Below are 17595 nucleotides of genomic sequence, written 5' to 3'. Positions count from 1 at the left end.
TAATGCTAGAATGATAGCTATTATTATAAGCAAATTCAACTAATGGTATATATTTTTCCCAATTCTCTCCTTGCTCTAGGCTACAAGCTCTAAGCATATCTTCTAAGGTCTAAATGGTTCTTTCAGATTGACCATCTGTTTGAGGGTGATAAGCTGTACTAAATTGTAGTTTTGTTCCAAAAGCTTCATGTAAAGCTCCCCAAAATCTAGATGTAAACCTAGGGTCCCTATTAGACACTATACTCATAGGTGTTCCTGTAATCTTACTATCTCCTATAAATATAATTGAACCAATCACTCAAGGGAATAGGTTATTTTAATAGGTAGGAAATGTGTTGCCTTAGTTAATCGGTCAACTACAACCCAAATTGAATCCTTTCCTAATTTAGTCTTGGGTAAACCTACTACGAAATATATGGTAATATGATCCCATTTCCATTTAGGAATTGGTAATGGTTGAAGCAATCCAGAGGGTTTTTGGTGCTCTATCTTAACCTTTTGACATACTAGGCACTTAGACACAAATTCTACAATCTCCCTCTTCATATCTGGCCACCAATACAATTTCTTTAGGTCATGGTACATTTTCATAGATCCAGGGTGGATAGTATAATTACTCTTGTGTCCTTCTTTTAAAGTTTTCTTTCTTATTCCTCCTATTTCAGGTACACACACTCTTTTATGGAATAGAATGGTCCCATCTGAGGCTTGAGAAAAATCCACTTGTCCTATTCTGTTTTGCAAAAACTTATCTCTTTGTTGATATTTGCGGATTTGGGTCCTCAAATCACTTTCTATTCTAAGCTCACTCAACCGCAACCCATGGGGTGGGAGGGTCATAGAAAGTCTTAAATCCCTGAAATATTCTAACATTTGATTTTCTTTTACCATCAATGAGGCAATTTGCAAGGACTTCCTACTTAAAGCATCAATAACTATGTTTGCTTTTCCTGGGTGATAATGCAGTCTAAAATTATAGTCCTTTATTAATTCCATCATCTCCTTTGTCTCATATTTAGTTCTTTTTTATCAAAAAGATACTTAAGGCTTTTGTGGTCACTAAAAACCTCAAAACTAGCTCCAAACAAATAATGTCGCCAAATTTTTAAGGCAAAAACTATTGCAGCTAATTCTAAATCATGGGTAGGATAATTTTCTTCTTGTGGTCTAAGTTGTCTAGAAGCATAAGCAGCAACCCTCTCTTGTTGCATTAAAATGAAGCCTAAACCCTTTTTAGAAGCATCAGTATAAACATCAAAATTTCCTTGAGGGTCAGTGAGAACTAAAACTGGAGGGGTGGTTAATTTTTATTTTAAAGCCTCAAAGCTTGCTTCACACTCAAAAGTCCATTCAAATAAAACCCATTTTCGGGTTAATTTTGTCAAAGGTAAAGCTATCTATGAAAATCCTTGAATAAATCTTCGATAATAGCTAGCTAGTCCTAATAAACTCCTTACCTCAGTCATGGTTTGAGGTCTCTTCCATTCTAACATGGCTTTTTCCTTATCAGGATCTATTGACACACCTTCTCCTGATATCACATGACCCAGAAACTTTACCTCCCTAAGCTAAAAGTCACACTTCTCAAATTTAGCAACCAATTGTTTCTCTCTCAGAGTTTGTAAGACTATACGAAGATGTTCTTCATGTTGCTTTATTGATTTAGAGTAAACCAAAATATCATTAATAAATACTATCACAAATTGGTCTAGATGGGGTCTAAAGATTCGGTTCATATAATTCATAAATACAGCCGGGGCATTTGTTAATCTGAAAGGTATCACTAAAAATTCATAATATCCATAACGAGTTCTAAAGGCTGTCTTAGGTATGTCTTCTGCCCTAACTCTTATTTGGTGGTAACTGGACTTGAGGTCAATCTTTGAAAAGATCAAGGCTCCTCTTAATTGATCTAAGAGGTCATCTATCCTAGGAAGTGGATATTTATTTTTGATGGTCACTTTATTTAATTGTCTGTAATCTATACATAACCTGAGACTTCCATCCTTCTTTTCAACAAATAAAATAGGAGCTCCCTAAGGTGAAACACTAGGTCAAATGAATTTCTTTTCTAATAAGTCTTCTATTTGGGCTTTCAATTCCTTGAGTTCTATGGGAGACATCCTATAAGGTGCAATGGATATAGGTCCTATCCCTGGTACCAATTCTATTGCAAACTCAATTTCTCTTTCTAGAGGAAGGGTAGTTATATCAAAAGGGAACACATCTAGGAATTCTCTAACTATGGGTATGTCTTCAATACTCAAGTTCTCCTTCGATACTTCTTCTATTTCCATACTCTCAAGATAGGCAGTGAGATGGTTAAGTGTAGAGTGATGGGTTGAAGGAAAAATTACAGACTTTCGAGAACAATCTATAATAACTTGATTTTGGGTTAGCCAATCCATCCCAAAAATGACATCTATGTTTTTCAAGGGTAGATAGACAAGATGAGATAGGTAAGAATTATTATTTATTTGTATAGGACAATTAAGACAAACAAAATTTTTATCAATTTCCCCCTATAGGGGTGGAAACATGTAGGTGATATGGCAATTTTGATACAGGTAAGTTTAGTCTTTCCACACAATCAATAGCTATGAAGGAGTGAGTAGCCCCAGAGTCATATAGTGCAAGTAACGGAACATTTTGGATGAAACACATACCTTGAACCAGATTTGTAGACCCCTCGACTCTTTCCCCATCTATGGTGTAGACTCTCCCTTTTATCACTAGCTTTTGGGACGGCTTAGGTTCCTTAAGAGGTTTCCTCAAGTTTAAGGGACAATCCCTGGCAAAGTGATTGGGTTTCCTACAAATAGAACAAACTTTTGGCCCAATAAAACAAGGCTGATTCTCATGGAATCTGTTGCACTTATTGCAAGGAGTGAGACGAAATCCATTCCCCTTTCCTTTGTCCAATAAGGGTTTAAAATTTTTCTTCTGTATACCCCATTTCCTATCCTTGTCCCAAAAGTTCTTTTTCTTCTGTTTTTCTCGATCAACCTCCATCAGATATTTTTCAACTGCATGGCACTTATTTACTAAAGCTAAGAAATTACAAATTTCCAAGGCAATTATTGCTTGATAGATATCAGACCTTAATCCTGCTTCAAATTTTCTACCTTTCCAGGTTTTATCAAGGTTATTGAGTAAATAGGATGAGTATTTAGAAAGAGATTCAAACTTAGCAACGTATTGGTCTATTGTCATCGTACCTTGAAGGAGTCGCAGAAACTCAATCGCCTTCTCATGCTTAACACTTTTTGCAAAGTATTTATCTAGAAAAGCTGTCTTGAATCCCTCCCAGGTTATTCCTATTTGGCGTATTTCCTTTGTGCGCTTAATATCCTTCCACCAATTATAGGCATATCTTACTAACATGTAAGTGGCAAAAGCCACCTTCTAATTATCTGTACACCCTAAGACCTTAAATATCTTCTCTATTTGTTCCAACCACTCATCTGCCACAACTAGATTATATTCTCCTTGAAAAGATAGTGGTTTATTTTTCTAAATTCGCTATAGAAATTCATACCTAGGGTTGGGTTTGTAATATTTTGGTTTCCCATGTTAGGCATAGGTTCCTCCAGTCCTATCTCCTGGTCCTCTTCAAAATTTTGGTGCTTGTGCTCATACCCCTAAAGTATTTGCACTAGATGTGCAATAACGGCAGCTTGCTCCCTTAAAGCATTAGCCGTTGCCTCAGTCTGTTCACATATAGTAGAAGCCATCTGCTCCATAGCACTTAGTACATTATTGTCTAAATGGCCACTACTACTAGCTTGGCTTCACCTTCCTGGTGCCATCTTCTGCACCAATAAAATAATCAGTATAATAAATCCTAATATTTTACTTTATTGGTTCCCTTTTCACACAGGTAGAGAAGACTTTATAAATTTCTATTAGGATCATTTTGCTTTGATACCAAAATGTAAAACCCCTCAATAAATTTGTAATTAGGATAAGTGAGAATACATATAGGCAGGGTATTATTACTCAATAAGACAAAAAAGCCTTACCTTTCCTCTTGTACGTCACTTTTCTTCCCTTTTTTGCTTCTCTTTCATATGTTTCTTATTTGGAAACCAAAGGCATGTATTTATACTCCTCCACTAAAGCATTAATCTATATGGCAGTAATTTCCTTCTCATCCATTTACCATTAATTACAATCTTCCTTCTCTTCCATTTACCATTAATTACAGTCTTATCTACTATTTCTTCTCCTCTAAGATTCTGAACCTTATCTAATATTTCTTTCCTCTTAAGCCAAATAGGATTACATCACTCATGCCATCATTACGTGATTGCCTAAAAGTATTTTGTTTACTAAATAGCATAATAATATTTATAAAGTATTTCATTTACTAAATAACATAATAATATTTATACTATGTTTTTTTTATATATTTATTTTAGGATGTTACACATAGCACCCTCAAACAAACGGTCAAGCAAAACTCTCGAATAGAGAAATTAAGCTCATTCTTGAAAAGACAGTACAACCTAACAGAAAGGATTGGAGCAAGAGGCTGGATGATGCACTTTGGGCATATCGTACAGCATACAAAAGCCCGATTGGCATGTCTCCATATCGGATTGTCTTTGATAAAGCTTGTCATTTGCAAGTAGAGGTGGAGCATAAAGCATATTGGGCTATCAAAAGCTGCAGCCTTGATCTTGCTAGTGCTGGTGCTAAAAGAAAGTTACAATTGCAAGAACTTGAAGAGCTTAGGAGAGAAGCCTATGAGCATGCTTGGATCTACAAGGAAAGGGCCAAGGCTATCCATGACAAGCTTATCTTGAGAAGGGAGTTTCACGTGGGCCAAAAAGTTCTACTTTATGTCTCTAGACTTAAGCTCATGCCTAGTAAGCTCTGTTTTAGATGGGAGAGACCTTTCATTGTCACTAAGGTTTTTCCCTATGGAGCTGTAGAGATTAAGAGAGAGCCAACTAGAAACTGCTTCACAGTCACTGGTCATTGCTTGAAGCCTCACTACGAGGGATTCTCTACCCAGGATGTAGAGGTCATCACACTCGGAGGCGCCACGTAGCCCCGGTTGTATTCCTTTTCTTTACTCTTTTTGCTTTGCATTGTCATATTATTGAGTTGGGCTGTGTTGGATACCACTTATTTTTGTGATTTGCCCTATGTGTTATGCATTAAGGACAATGCATTGTTTAAGTATGGGGGAGGGATTTCATTCTTTTAGTTTTTTTTGGTGTATTTTTACTTTTGTTTTAGTGTCCTCTTAAAAAAAACTAAAAAAAATGTTTTGTTTTGTTTTGGATGTGAAGATTGCAAGTTTGAAATGATTCAAGTATGATGCATTTTTTATTTGAAAAGTGATTGATCATATCTTGAGTGGATGAACTAAGTGGCAATGGATTTGACTTAGGTGAATTTAAGCTAGTAATCACGTACCTAGTGAGGTTTTGAGCCCGATGCATTTCTTCTTTTCATGTGTGTACATCCCTATCTTTTTTCTTGATCTAGAACTTGACTTGAATCTTGTTTGAGATCATGGTTATGCATTTGTAGTCATAAAGATGATAAAGGCATTCATTTCAATTTTTCTAGCCAGATAAGCCAAAAGCCTACTCTTTTCATACATTTATCCTTCGCTTAACCCCTTTTGAGCCTTCATATTTTTTCTCTTAACCCCTAGTAAAAAAAAAATCCTACCCTTTTGGTATGTCTTAGGAGTTGAAGAGTATTAAATTACATGTGCTTGGGATGGAAGAACACATTTAGAGTCATAGTTTGGGTCAATTTAAAAAAAACCCCAAAAAAAAAAAGAAAAAAGAAGGGAAAAAAGAAAAAAAATACTGTAATAAGATTCTGCTCCTCTAGTTTAAGTTGTGCTTAGTAACCGAAGATCTTCATCACCAATGTCGATCTTCGCATCAAACGACCAGTAAAAGCTATGAGCATGCTAGTAGCATCTTAGTGCCATTGAGTTATCCATGTTTGAGTAACCGGGCCTTTGTATCGCCAATATGAAGGTTCAAGTCAAAAGAGCATATACATAATGGCCTAAGAAATTTTAAAAAAAAAAAAGTGCTTAAAAAAAAAGAGGTAGCAAAAAGAAAAGAAAAAAGAAAAGGGGGAATGATGACCCGATTTAAGTTTAATTTAGTTTCTTGCATTCCCTTATATTCTTTCATTGATTCTCCTTATTTCCTAAGATGTTCAACTTTGTTTTTCCAAACACTATATCCTTTCTTTCTGGTGAGAACCCACAAGAAAAAAATCCCATGAACCCACAGCCAATTTGAATATACGCACCCCAAGAACGTAAACAAAGGTCTGGTGATCTACTTGAACCCTTGAACACGGGAGAACAAGGACCCGAAGTGTTGAAAGACGCCACAAGGTTGATCAAGCCTTGATAAGTCTGTTAGTTCAATGAAGAACCCTAGAGAGAACCAAATGGTGAGAACCCACAAGAAAAAAATCCCACAAACCCACAGCCAATTTGAATATACGCACCCCAAGAACGTAAACAAAGGTCTGATGATCCACTTGAACCCTTGAACACGGGAGAACAAGGACCCGAAGTGTTGAAAGACGCCACAAGGTTGATCAAGCCTTGATAAGTCTGTTAGTTCAATGAAGAACCCTAGAGAGAACCCCTCTCAAGTCAGAAATTGCAAAATGCAAGTTTTTCATTCAAATTCCCAATCTCCTGCCAAAATGAGCGTTACAATATCTTATAGAGGATACATTCAATATCTGACCTAAAAAGCATTAAATGCAATCTAGAAAATCAAAATATAATAAATTCATAATGACTTGATTTGGGTAACTTGGAAATTCAAAAGTTAAATCGGCCAACTAATTATGAATTTTCGCTCAAATGCATTTAATGAAATATAATCAGCATATCAAGCCCAAAATATGATTAATTAGGCCCAAATGAGTCTTCTCATGTGTTGTACTTGATCCAAGCTCCTTAAATTGAAGTTTCTAAGCCCAAGATATGATCAGTAGCTCCATTTTCAGCCCAAATGACATTAGTGACGTCTTCAGCATTTTTATACAGATTTGATACTCCAATAAATGCCATTTGCTTTGTCAAGGTGTCTTGCACTAGCCCACTCAAAGCTTCCTTAATTCTTTTAGCTCTTGCTCTTGTGATTGGTCCAGTTGGGATTTGCAATGGATCATTGGAAGTTGAGGAGTTAGCTTGCTGTATCGCATCACTTTCTTTACCTTAACCCCATTACAACCTAATAAAAGTCTTTTTGATTTATGCTTGTAATTGCTTTATGATTAGTGAAGAATTTAGATTCTTGTCAAGCCTATGGAAAGAAGATTGGATAGGATGATTTTGAGTGTAAACACAAGCCAATATACTTTTGAGTGATGAGTGACATATACATTAACCTTGGTGAAGGATTTCTGACTTAAATTCCCTTTTGTCAAGTAAATCGCCATAATGTTTGTTTTCTCTATTCATGAGAAGATTACTTGGATAAGAAAGATGTTAATTGCTTTGATGTGCTTTTTGCTTGTGATTGAAACATTCACCTTTGTTTGATTTTCTTTTGCTCTTTTACTGCTCTTTGGTCTTCATTTGCTTTGCCTAGGAATACAAAGATTAAGTGTGGGCGAATTGATAAAGCCTAAATTTCATATCTTTTATCCCACATTAATTTAGAAATTAAATGATAATTTTGAGCTTAAATGGATTTTTATGCATAATGGGATTAATTGGGTGATTTTTGGATTCTGCATAAAAATTGAGATTTTGGATTAAAAATATAAATATTTTGTGATTTACTATTTTTGACTGGGAATTAATTTTTCCTATTTCCTTGGAAACAAGTTTCATATTTTTAGAAAGATTATTTTTAGAAATTTTTGCAATTTCTTACCTAATTTTTTTGTGCATATCTAATATTTAATTTTGATATAGATTATATTATATTTGAATATAATCTATATTAATGGATGCACTTGAATTCTTGTAGGTCAAGAAAGAATATATAGGAAATCCAATGGTGCAAGATTGTTTCTTGAAATTTAAGTACAATCCAATAGCTAATATCAAGTAGGTCAATTAATTACTAATGGGTTTGAGTTTTAGATCCACAAAAAATTTTCTTTTCTCCCATTAAAATATTCTCCTAATTCCATATAGAAAATTGATGCAGAAGATCACTTCTTTTCCTTCTCCATTTAGCCGCATGGACACCATTTTTAATGCCAACTCTCTTCTTGCACCAAAATCCTCTAGCCTACGCCTTGCACCATATCTTCCCTCATTCCATATTCACCATATACCATCTCTCACCATCATCACTTCACTCCACATATACAAAAACATCACCTCTTATCATCATCAATTCACGTCTTTTTCCTGACCAAATTCCCATCTACACTTCATCGTTCATGGCCATGGCATCTAACAATTTTATAGGAGGAGACATGTTGATGGAAGCTTAAGCTTGCTAGGGAGGCAACTTGAGAGGAGGCAAGCCTTGGGCTAGCACTTGAAGACTATAAGAGAATGATATTCCATTTATCTTTTTAATTCAAAGACTTAGAATTATTTAATTTTAAATAATTTTGAGTTGTATTTTTGTGAGACAATTTAGTTTTAGATTGTCATTTTTACTCTTAGATTGGATTGATATTTATGTTGAGACACTTGATAGAATTTATGTTTATGAACCTTTATATTGTTAATTGAATTTATAATTGAGTTTTCATTATGAATTTAATTATCAATGTGCTTTGAATTGCAAAATTTGGGTTCATTAGCCTCTTAATTGTTTAATTAAGTTGGTTAATTATCTAATTGTTTAATTAGATAATTTCAAACATAATTTCCATAATTAATTTAAGTTATTTTCACTGGTTTTAATAAGCTTAATTAACCAACCTTATATTGTTATGAGTTTTCTAATAGTTTAAGGGGTTTTGGAAATTGAGGATTCTTTTTATTTCAAATAGGTGATTAAATTTATTAATTCTACTATCTTATCACTTTCTTTTGGTCTAATTAACTAATTAAGGTTATGAAGTTTAAATCCATGTGAATTTTAAGTCATCCCCTCTACTGTACCTGAAGAGAAACTTCTTAATTTTACTTGTTAATTTTCTTTGTTTTCTAGTTAATTTTTTTACTTATCATTTTAAATTTTCTTTCTACAAAAAAATCTCCCCCAAAAATTGCATTTGCATTCATTTAGTTTTATTAAATTTTCATATAAATTTTAGGACATTTACATATTGTATTTACAATTAGAATTTTGCATTTTAGTTTAGATCCAATTTATTGCATTTTTCATCATTTAAAATTTTTACCTAAAGAAACCCATAACTTACTTCTTGGAACTAATGACCTAGGTTGATCCTAAACTATAAATTAATTAAGATCTAATTTAATTGAGTGCCTTATCGACAGAAGCATCTTCAATAACCTATCAGACGAATTCAACTACGTAAACCAAACACAGAAGAGTGCCGTTTACAATGCAAATGCAGGCTATAAGGATTTCTTACAACATGACAAAACTAGAAGTACAATGGTCTTTATTGTCTAAAAATCCGTACATAAATAAAATATGAAAACTATTAATAATGGGTATCTTGTACTCATTACTAGTATTCACTTGGGGAGTGTTTGGATGAAAACCAAATTATAATTTTAAAAATATTTTTACGGTTTACAAAATAAATATATGAAAGAATTTACCTCGTTTTGCAAAAAAATGTTTCTGAGAAGACTTTTGAGTATTGCCAAATACCCTCTAAATCTTACTGCTCTCTATAGAATGAGTTACTACCAATATTAAAAAAAAAAAGGTTTCCCCAATTCCTTCGGCGTCCTCTCGTTCAGTTGCGACCCTTGTTGCATCCTTGTTGCATCCCGGGATATGCATTTTTTTTAAAGAAAAAATCACCGATTATTATTAGATTATTTAGTATTTTTTGCCCTGAGTATTGACTCCTGCTCTCTTTATGGTGACCCTTAATTTTTTTTCAGCGTCTTTTGTGCATCTCGATGTATTTTTTTTTTTTACCGTGTTTCTCAATTGGGCTTTCTACGTAATCATTTTTCAGTGTTTTTTCTCCCACTAAATTGAGTTACTCCTCTTATCCTAAATATAAAACTTTTATACTAGTATATATAAGGGTCTTATATTTAGGACAGGAAGAGTATTTAGTATCTATATAGTTTTTTCTTTTGAAGCCACACGGAAAAAAACATTATAAATAGTGAAAAAGGACCCAGAATTCCAAATTCCACTGGTTAAAAAAAAAAATTGAAGGCACTTGGAATATTTTTTTCTTGGTATTTTTATCTATAAAAACTGAGTGAATTCGCTAGATGGGATGTCTCGTCCGGCTGGGGACTAGAATGCCCTTGGGATGAGATGGAACACAAGCCTATCTTATAAACGCCTCCAATTAGAACGCATTTGCTTGAAAGAAAAAATAAGGGCGACGCAGCATGCTATGGTGCCTATTATCAACCTTGCGTTTAAGAACAAAACAGATTATATTTTAATTGACTTGGCCAGTGGAATGCATTTACATGGATTCGAATTCGTGACTTTGCGTTTAAACAGCTAAAGTATCTTCCCCTAGGATCAATGCATGTTTGGTGCAGTTTGTGCTTTTAGGATAAAGTTAATGACTTCTTTTATCCTTAATGTCTTACTTAATTAAAGAGTCAATATTAGTCCTAAATATAAGACTTATTTTATATAATTATCAACTTTTTTCTAAATTAATCTTATTGATGTTCTCTCAACAATAATCAAGTAGGAGAGGGAGGAAGGGAATTCAAAAAATGTTTAGAGCATTTTAAAAAATCATATCATGTTAAATAATTTAACTAATATTTTTAATCTACTTAAATTAGTTAATTATATTTTATATTAAAGACTGAAGAAGTATATATTTTCTAAATACGAGTAATGAAAGGGCTTTTTGGGTGTTGTGTTTTGGACGAAAGACACAACACAACCAATGTACGGTTACTATGACCACTACGGGTAAGTCGGCCCATGTTGCCCAAAGGAAGAGTAAATTTGGCCCATTGGGCTGAAAAGCTATTGTTGCGGATGCTTTAAACTTCCGACACGTGGGAATAAGAGGGTATGCGTGTGTCGGCCCCGTGTGGTCTCGGCCCCTCTGGGGGGTACTAGAAACATCCGAACCCTCAAAAATCATACAGCCCAAAAAAAAAAAAAAAAAAGAAGCAAACCACATTCTTTTCTTTTGTGAATAACAACCTCCAAATTCCCTTCGCTCTTTCATGAATCCGTAGATTTTCACTACGGTTTCTCCTACCCCCCATATCGAGCTTGATCAGGGATTCTCTCTGTATTCTGCTGTCTGCTCTTACTTGTTTCTCGGTTAGGTACGCTAGCTCTTCTAAACTCTACACTGTTCTTAGGGTTCTTGTTTAATTTGATTAATTGCTTAGTATCCCAGGCCTGCGAATTCTGCTTGAGAATTTGTTTATTCAGTTGCTGCGATCAGCTGTCCTGGATCTTATTTTGGCTTTCGAATTTTATCTTCTGTTTGGAGTTGTGATCATTTTCTTGATAGTTTCATTGCCTGCTTGTTTGAAACCCTATTACTTTTGTAAATTATGTTTTATTGTTGAAAGAGTTTCGGTGAGATTCGTTTCTTAATCGCTTTACCATCGTCAAAATATGATCTCGACTTAGATACTTTTCCCATTGTTTTGATCATTCTTAATGCCGGTAAGAAGTATGTTATAGTCGTGATATTAGTTTTGTTTGCTTATGGTAACGATGTGGTTAGTGTTTGAACGAAGTCTTTGCCTTCTATAGTGTGAAAGGAAAGACGGGGGATTATCGTTTGGGTTCGTCCGTATGGGGAGCCTTGGTTCTGTTGATTTCATGTTTCTTAAACTTTATTTTCCTACAAAATTCATGGGTTAATATTCTGAGGTGTATTGTTTGCCTTTTATACGGACAGGGATCACTTTATCAAAACAATGCAGAGAGGCAGAGGTGGCCGTGATCCTTTCTTTGACTTTGGTAGCCCTTTTGGTGATTTTGGGAGCCCTTTTGGTGATTTTGGAAGCTTTGGACCTCCTGGCAGTCTATTGTCAAACTTCTTTGGGGACAGGAATCCGTTTGATGACCCCTTCTTTACCCGCCCATTTGGAGGCATGCTTGAGTCTAGTATCTTTGGTCCCCCTAGAGATCTATTTCCAAATATGCATCCATCTGGATATCTTGAACATCAAGCCCCAGCGTCTAGAAGTTCACGGGGGCCAGTTATTGAGGAATTAGACGCTGATGATGAAAAAGAAGATTCAGAGCAGTCAAAGGGAAAAAGGCCAAGAAATAGTCAGCCAGGCGACAAACCACTTGTTATGCATCCTGATGACGAAGATGAAGGTGAAGCGTGTTTTGCAATTAGCAGTTGATTCTTCGATTTTTTTATATTTCGTAAGTGTTAGTAGGGTTTTAACGCAGGGATTTTATATTCGTGTTGCAGGAAATAGAAGGAAATATCTGCAGTCTAGAAACGAGTTCAACAGATTCAATGATATTGGCTCTCAGCCTCAAGGTCCTCAAGGTCATAGCTTCTGCTTTCAGAGCTCGTCAGTCAGCTATGGTGGCCCGAATGGAGCATATTATACCTCATCCAGGACAAGGAGGACAGGGAGTGATGGAGTAAGTATCCAGGATTTGGGTAAAAGCTAGTTGAGTCTTGCACTATTTAGTTTTCTCATCTCATCTTAATTGTGGATTAGGTGTCCTTTGAAGAGAGCAAGGAGGCTAATAGTGCCACAAGAGAAGCTTCTCACAGAATTTCTAGAGGTCTTCATAATAAGGTATTTACACGAAGTTCTCCTAGGTGTTTTATTGCTCCATTTACTAGGTTTCCTTCTGTCTACTTCTTTAGAGAATAACTGTGAACCGTACTATTTCCATTTCATTGCATTTTTATCTTACGCACTTTGCAGGGACATTCATTGAATAGAAAACTTAATTCTGATGGAAATGTAGAATCTATGCAGACCCTGCACAATTTAAATGAAGGTAATGATGGATGAGATTTGCATTCATTATGTGATATGTGATATGATGTCTATATCCGTTTCATTTATCATTTAAGTGCCAATAAGAGTTTCGGTCTGTTAATTTGTAGATGAGCTTTCTGGCTTTGAGGAAGCGTGGCAAGGAAAGGCTCAAAAGTATTTACCGGGATGGGCAGGGAATGTTGGTAAGTATCAATTCTACAATTTAAGAATGGGATGGTTAATCACTTACTCTTTACTTATGGGTTGTTTATTTTTAGTGTGGTGGTGTTAGTTGTAAGCTCATTTTGTCTGCATATATATAAATTTTAGTATCTTGTCCATGGATTCTGAAATCTAGCAACTCGCTGGATGGTATTTTGCTGCTCCCGCTTTTCACCTATTTCTATTATTTTTGGGATGAATTTTTCTCTTCAGAAGAGCATGTAGTTACGTATTGTAAATGTGCGAACTCTGGTGTTGTAGGAGCTGGCTGTAGCAGGCAAATTGAGCAGGGCGGGCAGGGAGGGTGGGCGCTTCCCTCAACGGAAGGTGCTAATCGTATGGGAACAATGCCTGAATTCAGAGAAAAAGCAGGCTCTTCTGGGACTAAGGAGCGGAGGAGGACAGACAAAGCAAATCATCGACGTGCTAGGGGCTGAACTTTAGGAAGCTTTGTGCCTGCCTGCCTTTGCTTCTACACATATTTTTCTGTTTTCATCGTCCTATCGGTCCCAAAATCATTGGCTTTAAGCTGCGCTTGTGGATTTTGTCCATTTGTGCATGGAGATAAACATATGCAGCTGGTATCTTTAGTATTATATGGGATTATATGATAATGAGAAAATAGGGTTCACGTTTGCCGCCTGTTCTGCTGCGTGGGGTAGTGTCCTTGTCCTTTTTCGATGGAGTTGTGTGGCACAATGCTGTTGTCCCAACCTTAAGATTGAAGCTATTATTTCACATCTGTTTGGAGCACGCACATTCAGGTCAATTGAGATAAAATTTTCTGATATCTTGTTAATTATTTTGTAAGGACCCAACTGTTATTCCAAAGAAGAGTTTAGTTACTGAAAAAGGTATTTTAGATGCCGTGAGCATCATGCGGAGGGGGTTAAGGGCCGGCAGTTAATTGCATAGTAAGCAATCTTGAAAATTTCCTCCGCTGTCTCATATCTGTGAGATGGTTGTGAATCGCAGGGCCGATGTCTTGCTTTGAGTCCTTAAATAAAAGAGCATCGAACGATGGGAGCAGATCCAGTCCTTCTCTAGATAAAGGACATCACAAGTTACAGTATTTTTTGTGGGATTTAAGTAAATTAAAATTTATTTTTTTGTATTTCTTAATTTTTTCTAAACTATGGAGCTCAGAAGCACTTTTTCGCAAATTAAGATAAACTTCCCTATATATTTACTTCATAGGCCGTGAAATCACTTTTGAAACCATGGTTTGGTTTTCATCCAAATACTTTTTTGTCTATTTGTATTTTCAAAGGAGAGAGAAGGTATTAAAAAATAAGATTATGTTATTTTAGGGAAAAAATATCATTTTTTATAATCAATTAGCTTATCTAATTATTTTAATATAATTAAATTAGTTAAATAAATTTTATATTATGGATCAAGGAATATGATAGGAGCTCGGAATGCCTTTTCATTGCCATTCATGAATGAGTCTGCAGCAAATCTGCCGTTTATTTAGAGCAATAATGCCACTGGAAATCAAGTGCCGCATAAATTGAATTTAATCGTAAATATAAGGTTTAAATTAATTTTATTTTTTAAATTTATATTTTTTTCAAAAAGAGGTTTTTACTAAGATAACTTTAAAAGTCCATATAGTTTTAATTATTTTTTAATCAGGTCCCCTTAATTATTTTTCTTTTTATTAGGCTCTTATAATTTTACATGTTTTTATTCAAGTCTTTATAAGTTTTTTTTTAATTAGGTCCTTATTGTTTTACCTTATTTTTAATTAGGTCCTTGTAGTCTTTATTTCTTATTCTATAAATAATAAATTATTGTAATAATCTTATGTTAATATCTTTTTAAATTTTTAGTTAAACGTATATATTATTTATTTTTCAATTCTAATTTTTATAATTATAAAATTTAAATTATAATAATAAAATTTTCTAAAATAAGAATCTAAATATAAATAATTTATAGTTAAGTATAATTGATTATTCTGATTAATTTTTAATTACTAAATGATTATATTAATTATTTTGTCCAATTATATAATTATTAATTTAAAAATAAAATTAATTTTAAAAAATAAAGCTAATAAATTATTTTTTAAAACTATAAAAGACCTAATTAAAAAATAAATGAAACTATAAGATCTAATAAAAAGGAAAAAAACGGATGGGTCTAATTAAAAACACATGAAAGTAAAAAGATCTGATAAAAAGAAAAAAATTTTGTAGGTACATGATTAAAAATTAGATAAAACTATAAGGACCTGGAGATTAATTATCCCTAATTTTAATACACATGATTAAAAAAAGATATCAATCAATCACCAATCAACTATCATCTATCATTAATTATTATCAATCAATCAATCAATCAATTATATTCTTGAAAACTTATAATATCCGCTTCATTTGAAAATGGGTTGAGTATGACATTATTGGATCCGAATATATTTAATTAATGATATTTGAATAACATATTGATTGAAATTTGAATATACTGAATTAAATGGAGAACATTATAAATAACTAGAATTTGAATTGAATTAATAATTAATTTTGAATTTAAATAATATCTTAATTAGAATTTGAATATATTGAATTAAAAACGGAACATCATAATTAAATAGTATGTCAAGGTTTAAATGGAGAAATAAATAATTAATTTCAAATTTTTATTTATTCTCCCTAAATTCCACATCTCTAGTTTAAGTTCCATTTGAATGAATAAAAAAATCATACTCTTATAAAAAGTAAATCTTGAGTTACAGTAGATAATGTAATTTATTAGAATTTTAAATCTAATCAAATATGCTAATTTATACATCACACGGGGGAGGGGAAATTTCTAGTTATAAGGAAATTAATACATGTTTGTTCTAAACAATCAATTTAATATTCTCAATATTTATAAATTAAATATCTAGTTTTTACATTAAGGGAGTCTTTGAGTAGAAATCAAACTATGATTTTAAAAGTGATTTTATAAAATATATATATATAGTAAGTGGTTTGCTTTAAAATATTTTTTTAAAATGCTTTTACATAATACTAAATACTCCCCAAGAATGAGGTAGTAATAAGATTGACTCGTGGCCGAAGTCTTAAAAGAATATCTTGCCGACTCATATGCATTGTCAAGAATTGAGATCGTTGCCAAAGATAAGATCAACCATTCAAAACATGAATAGTCCAATAACCTCAAAATGTCAAATGTATGTATGGAGATGGAAAATGATGCTCAGGGACCTTCGAAGGAAGATCATAATATTTGGGAACCCAAAAATTTGAAAATGCTAATTATGGATCAAGATTCGTTGCTATTTTGAGAAACACAAATATGCCATGGATAAAAAGTGCCCCTGCTTTCCAACTGATCCCCAATTGATTTAATATGACCAAAGTGGTCGTTTTAACCTTTTCTCTAACTCAATACCCACGAGGTCTGACGTCAATGTTAAATTTTTTCCAACTAAACTCTTGTTATTTTAACAATATTTGTTTTGCTAGATACAAGTACATTAGAGGTAGTCTTATTTGAGACACTGTCAAATACTAAATGTGAACATCTTTTCTTGAAGGAATTTAAACCTTAATTTGTCATATTGTGAAATGTTAGCCTCTTCCATTAAGCAAATTCCTATTGGTTTTAACAATTTTTGAATTAAATATGTGATAGGTTTTAACAATTTTTGAATTATGCGATATTATAGTTGAAAATCGAGGAAGCCTAATTAAAAAATATTTAACGTGGGTTAATATGTAAATTTATCCTGAAAGTTTTTACTTAGAAATGCTAAGGGCTCGAAAGTTTGTTTGGGTTCAATATTGCCTTGAAAGTTTAAAATCATAATAATTTTTCTTTTTATCATCAAAAATTTTAATAATCAATGTTAATTTTTTTACTTAGAAATTGCTACGATTTTAAACCTTCAGAGTAATATTGAACCCAAAACAATTTCCAAGTGGCTCACGCTCTTGAGTAAAACTTCTACCACAAATTTTCAATTTAACTCATTTAGGGCCTTTTTAGTGATAGAAAAAGTAGTTTATTTTTAATTTGATTTTTAAAAAAGTTAGACAGGATAAAAGTTAGACTATGTATTTTTATGTTTGATTGGAGAGACAAACGCATGATTCTCTACCTTGTGGTTGCAAATCCACCGCCGTCCAAGACATTCAAATGAAAAAGAAGAAAGTGGAAGGGGTGGCTGAAGCCATTATGGATAATAACATGGAGAAGAAAGAATCAGAACAAGAGGTTGGGAAGGAAGTTGCAAGAGATGATGAAAATTCAAAAGACCAGGGACATGAAAAGGTGGAAAATAATACGAAAGCTCCATCCTATAAGCAATCACTCTTAGGGTTCAGTGG

General features: G+C 33.5%; 1 protein-coding gene across 1 annotated transcript; it reads left to right on the top strand.

The window, feature by feature from the left end:
• The first annotated feature begins 11259 nt into the window (after positions 1 to 11259).
• On the top strand, positions 11260 to 14040 carry LOC114762009 (uncharacterized). Its single transcript, XM_028951463.1, has 7 exons — positions 11260 to 11383; positions 11971 to 12398; positions 12499 to 12677; positions 12758 to 12838; positions 12971 to 13046; positions 13156 to 13230; positions 13511 to 14040. Exons 2-7 carry the CDS (start codon positions 11990 to 11992, stop codon positions 13684 to 13686), a joined length of 996 nt encoding a protein of 331 aa, XP_028807296.1. The 5' UTR covers positions 11260 to 11383; positions 11971 to 11989; the 3' UTR covers positions 13687 to 14040.
• Positions 14041 to 17595: the final 3555 nt, after the last annotated feature.

Source organism: Neltuma alba, unplaced genomic scaffold, assembly GCF_004799145.2.
Source record: "Neltuma alba isolate B1F8T4 unplaced genomic scaffold, ASM479914v2 tig00011161_pilon, whole genome shotgun sequence".
Taxonomy (NCBI): domain Eukaryota; kingdom Viridiplantae; phylum Streptophyta; class Magnoliopsida; order Fabales; family Fabaceae; genus Neltuma; species Neltuma alba.
The sequence above is the reverse complement of the archived record's forward strand: the minus strand, read 5'-3'. Positions and strand labels throughout refer to the sequence as shown.

What these genes read in the sequence shown, in the direction of transcription:
- LOC114762009 (XM_028951463.1), top strand. Translation starts at nt 11,990, where the DNA reads ATGCAGAGAGGCAGAGGTGGCCGTGATCCTTTCTTTGACTTTGGTAGC. An exon ending in TCCTGATGACGAAGATGAAG is followed by an intron (nt 12,399 to 12,498) that starts GTGAAGCGTGTT and finishes TTCGTGTTGCAG; the next exon opens with GAAATAGAAGGAAATATCTG. An exon ending in CCTGCACAATTTAAATGAAG is followed by an intron (nt 13,047 to 13,155) that starts GTAATGATGGAT and finishes GTTAATTTGTAG; the next exon opens with ATGAGCTTTCTGGCTTTGAG.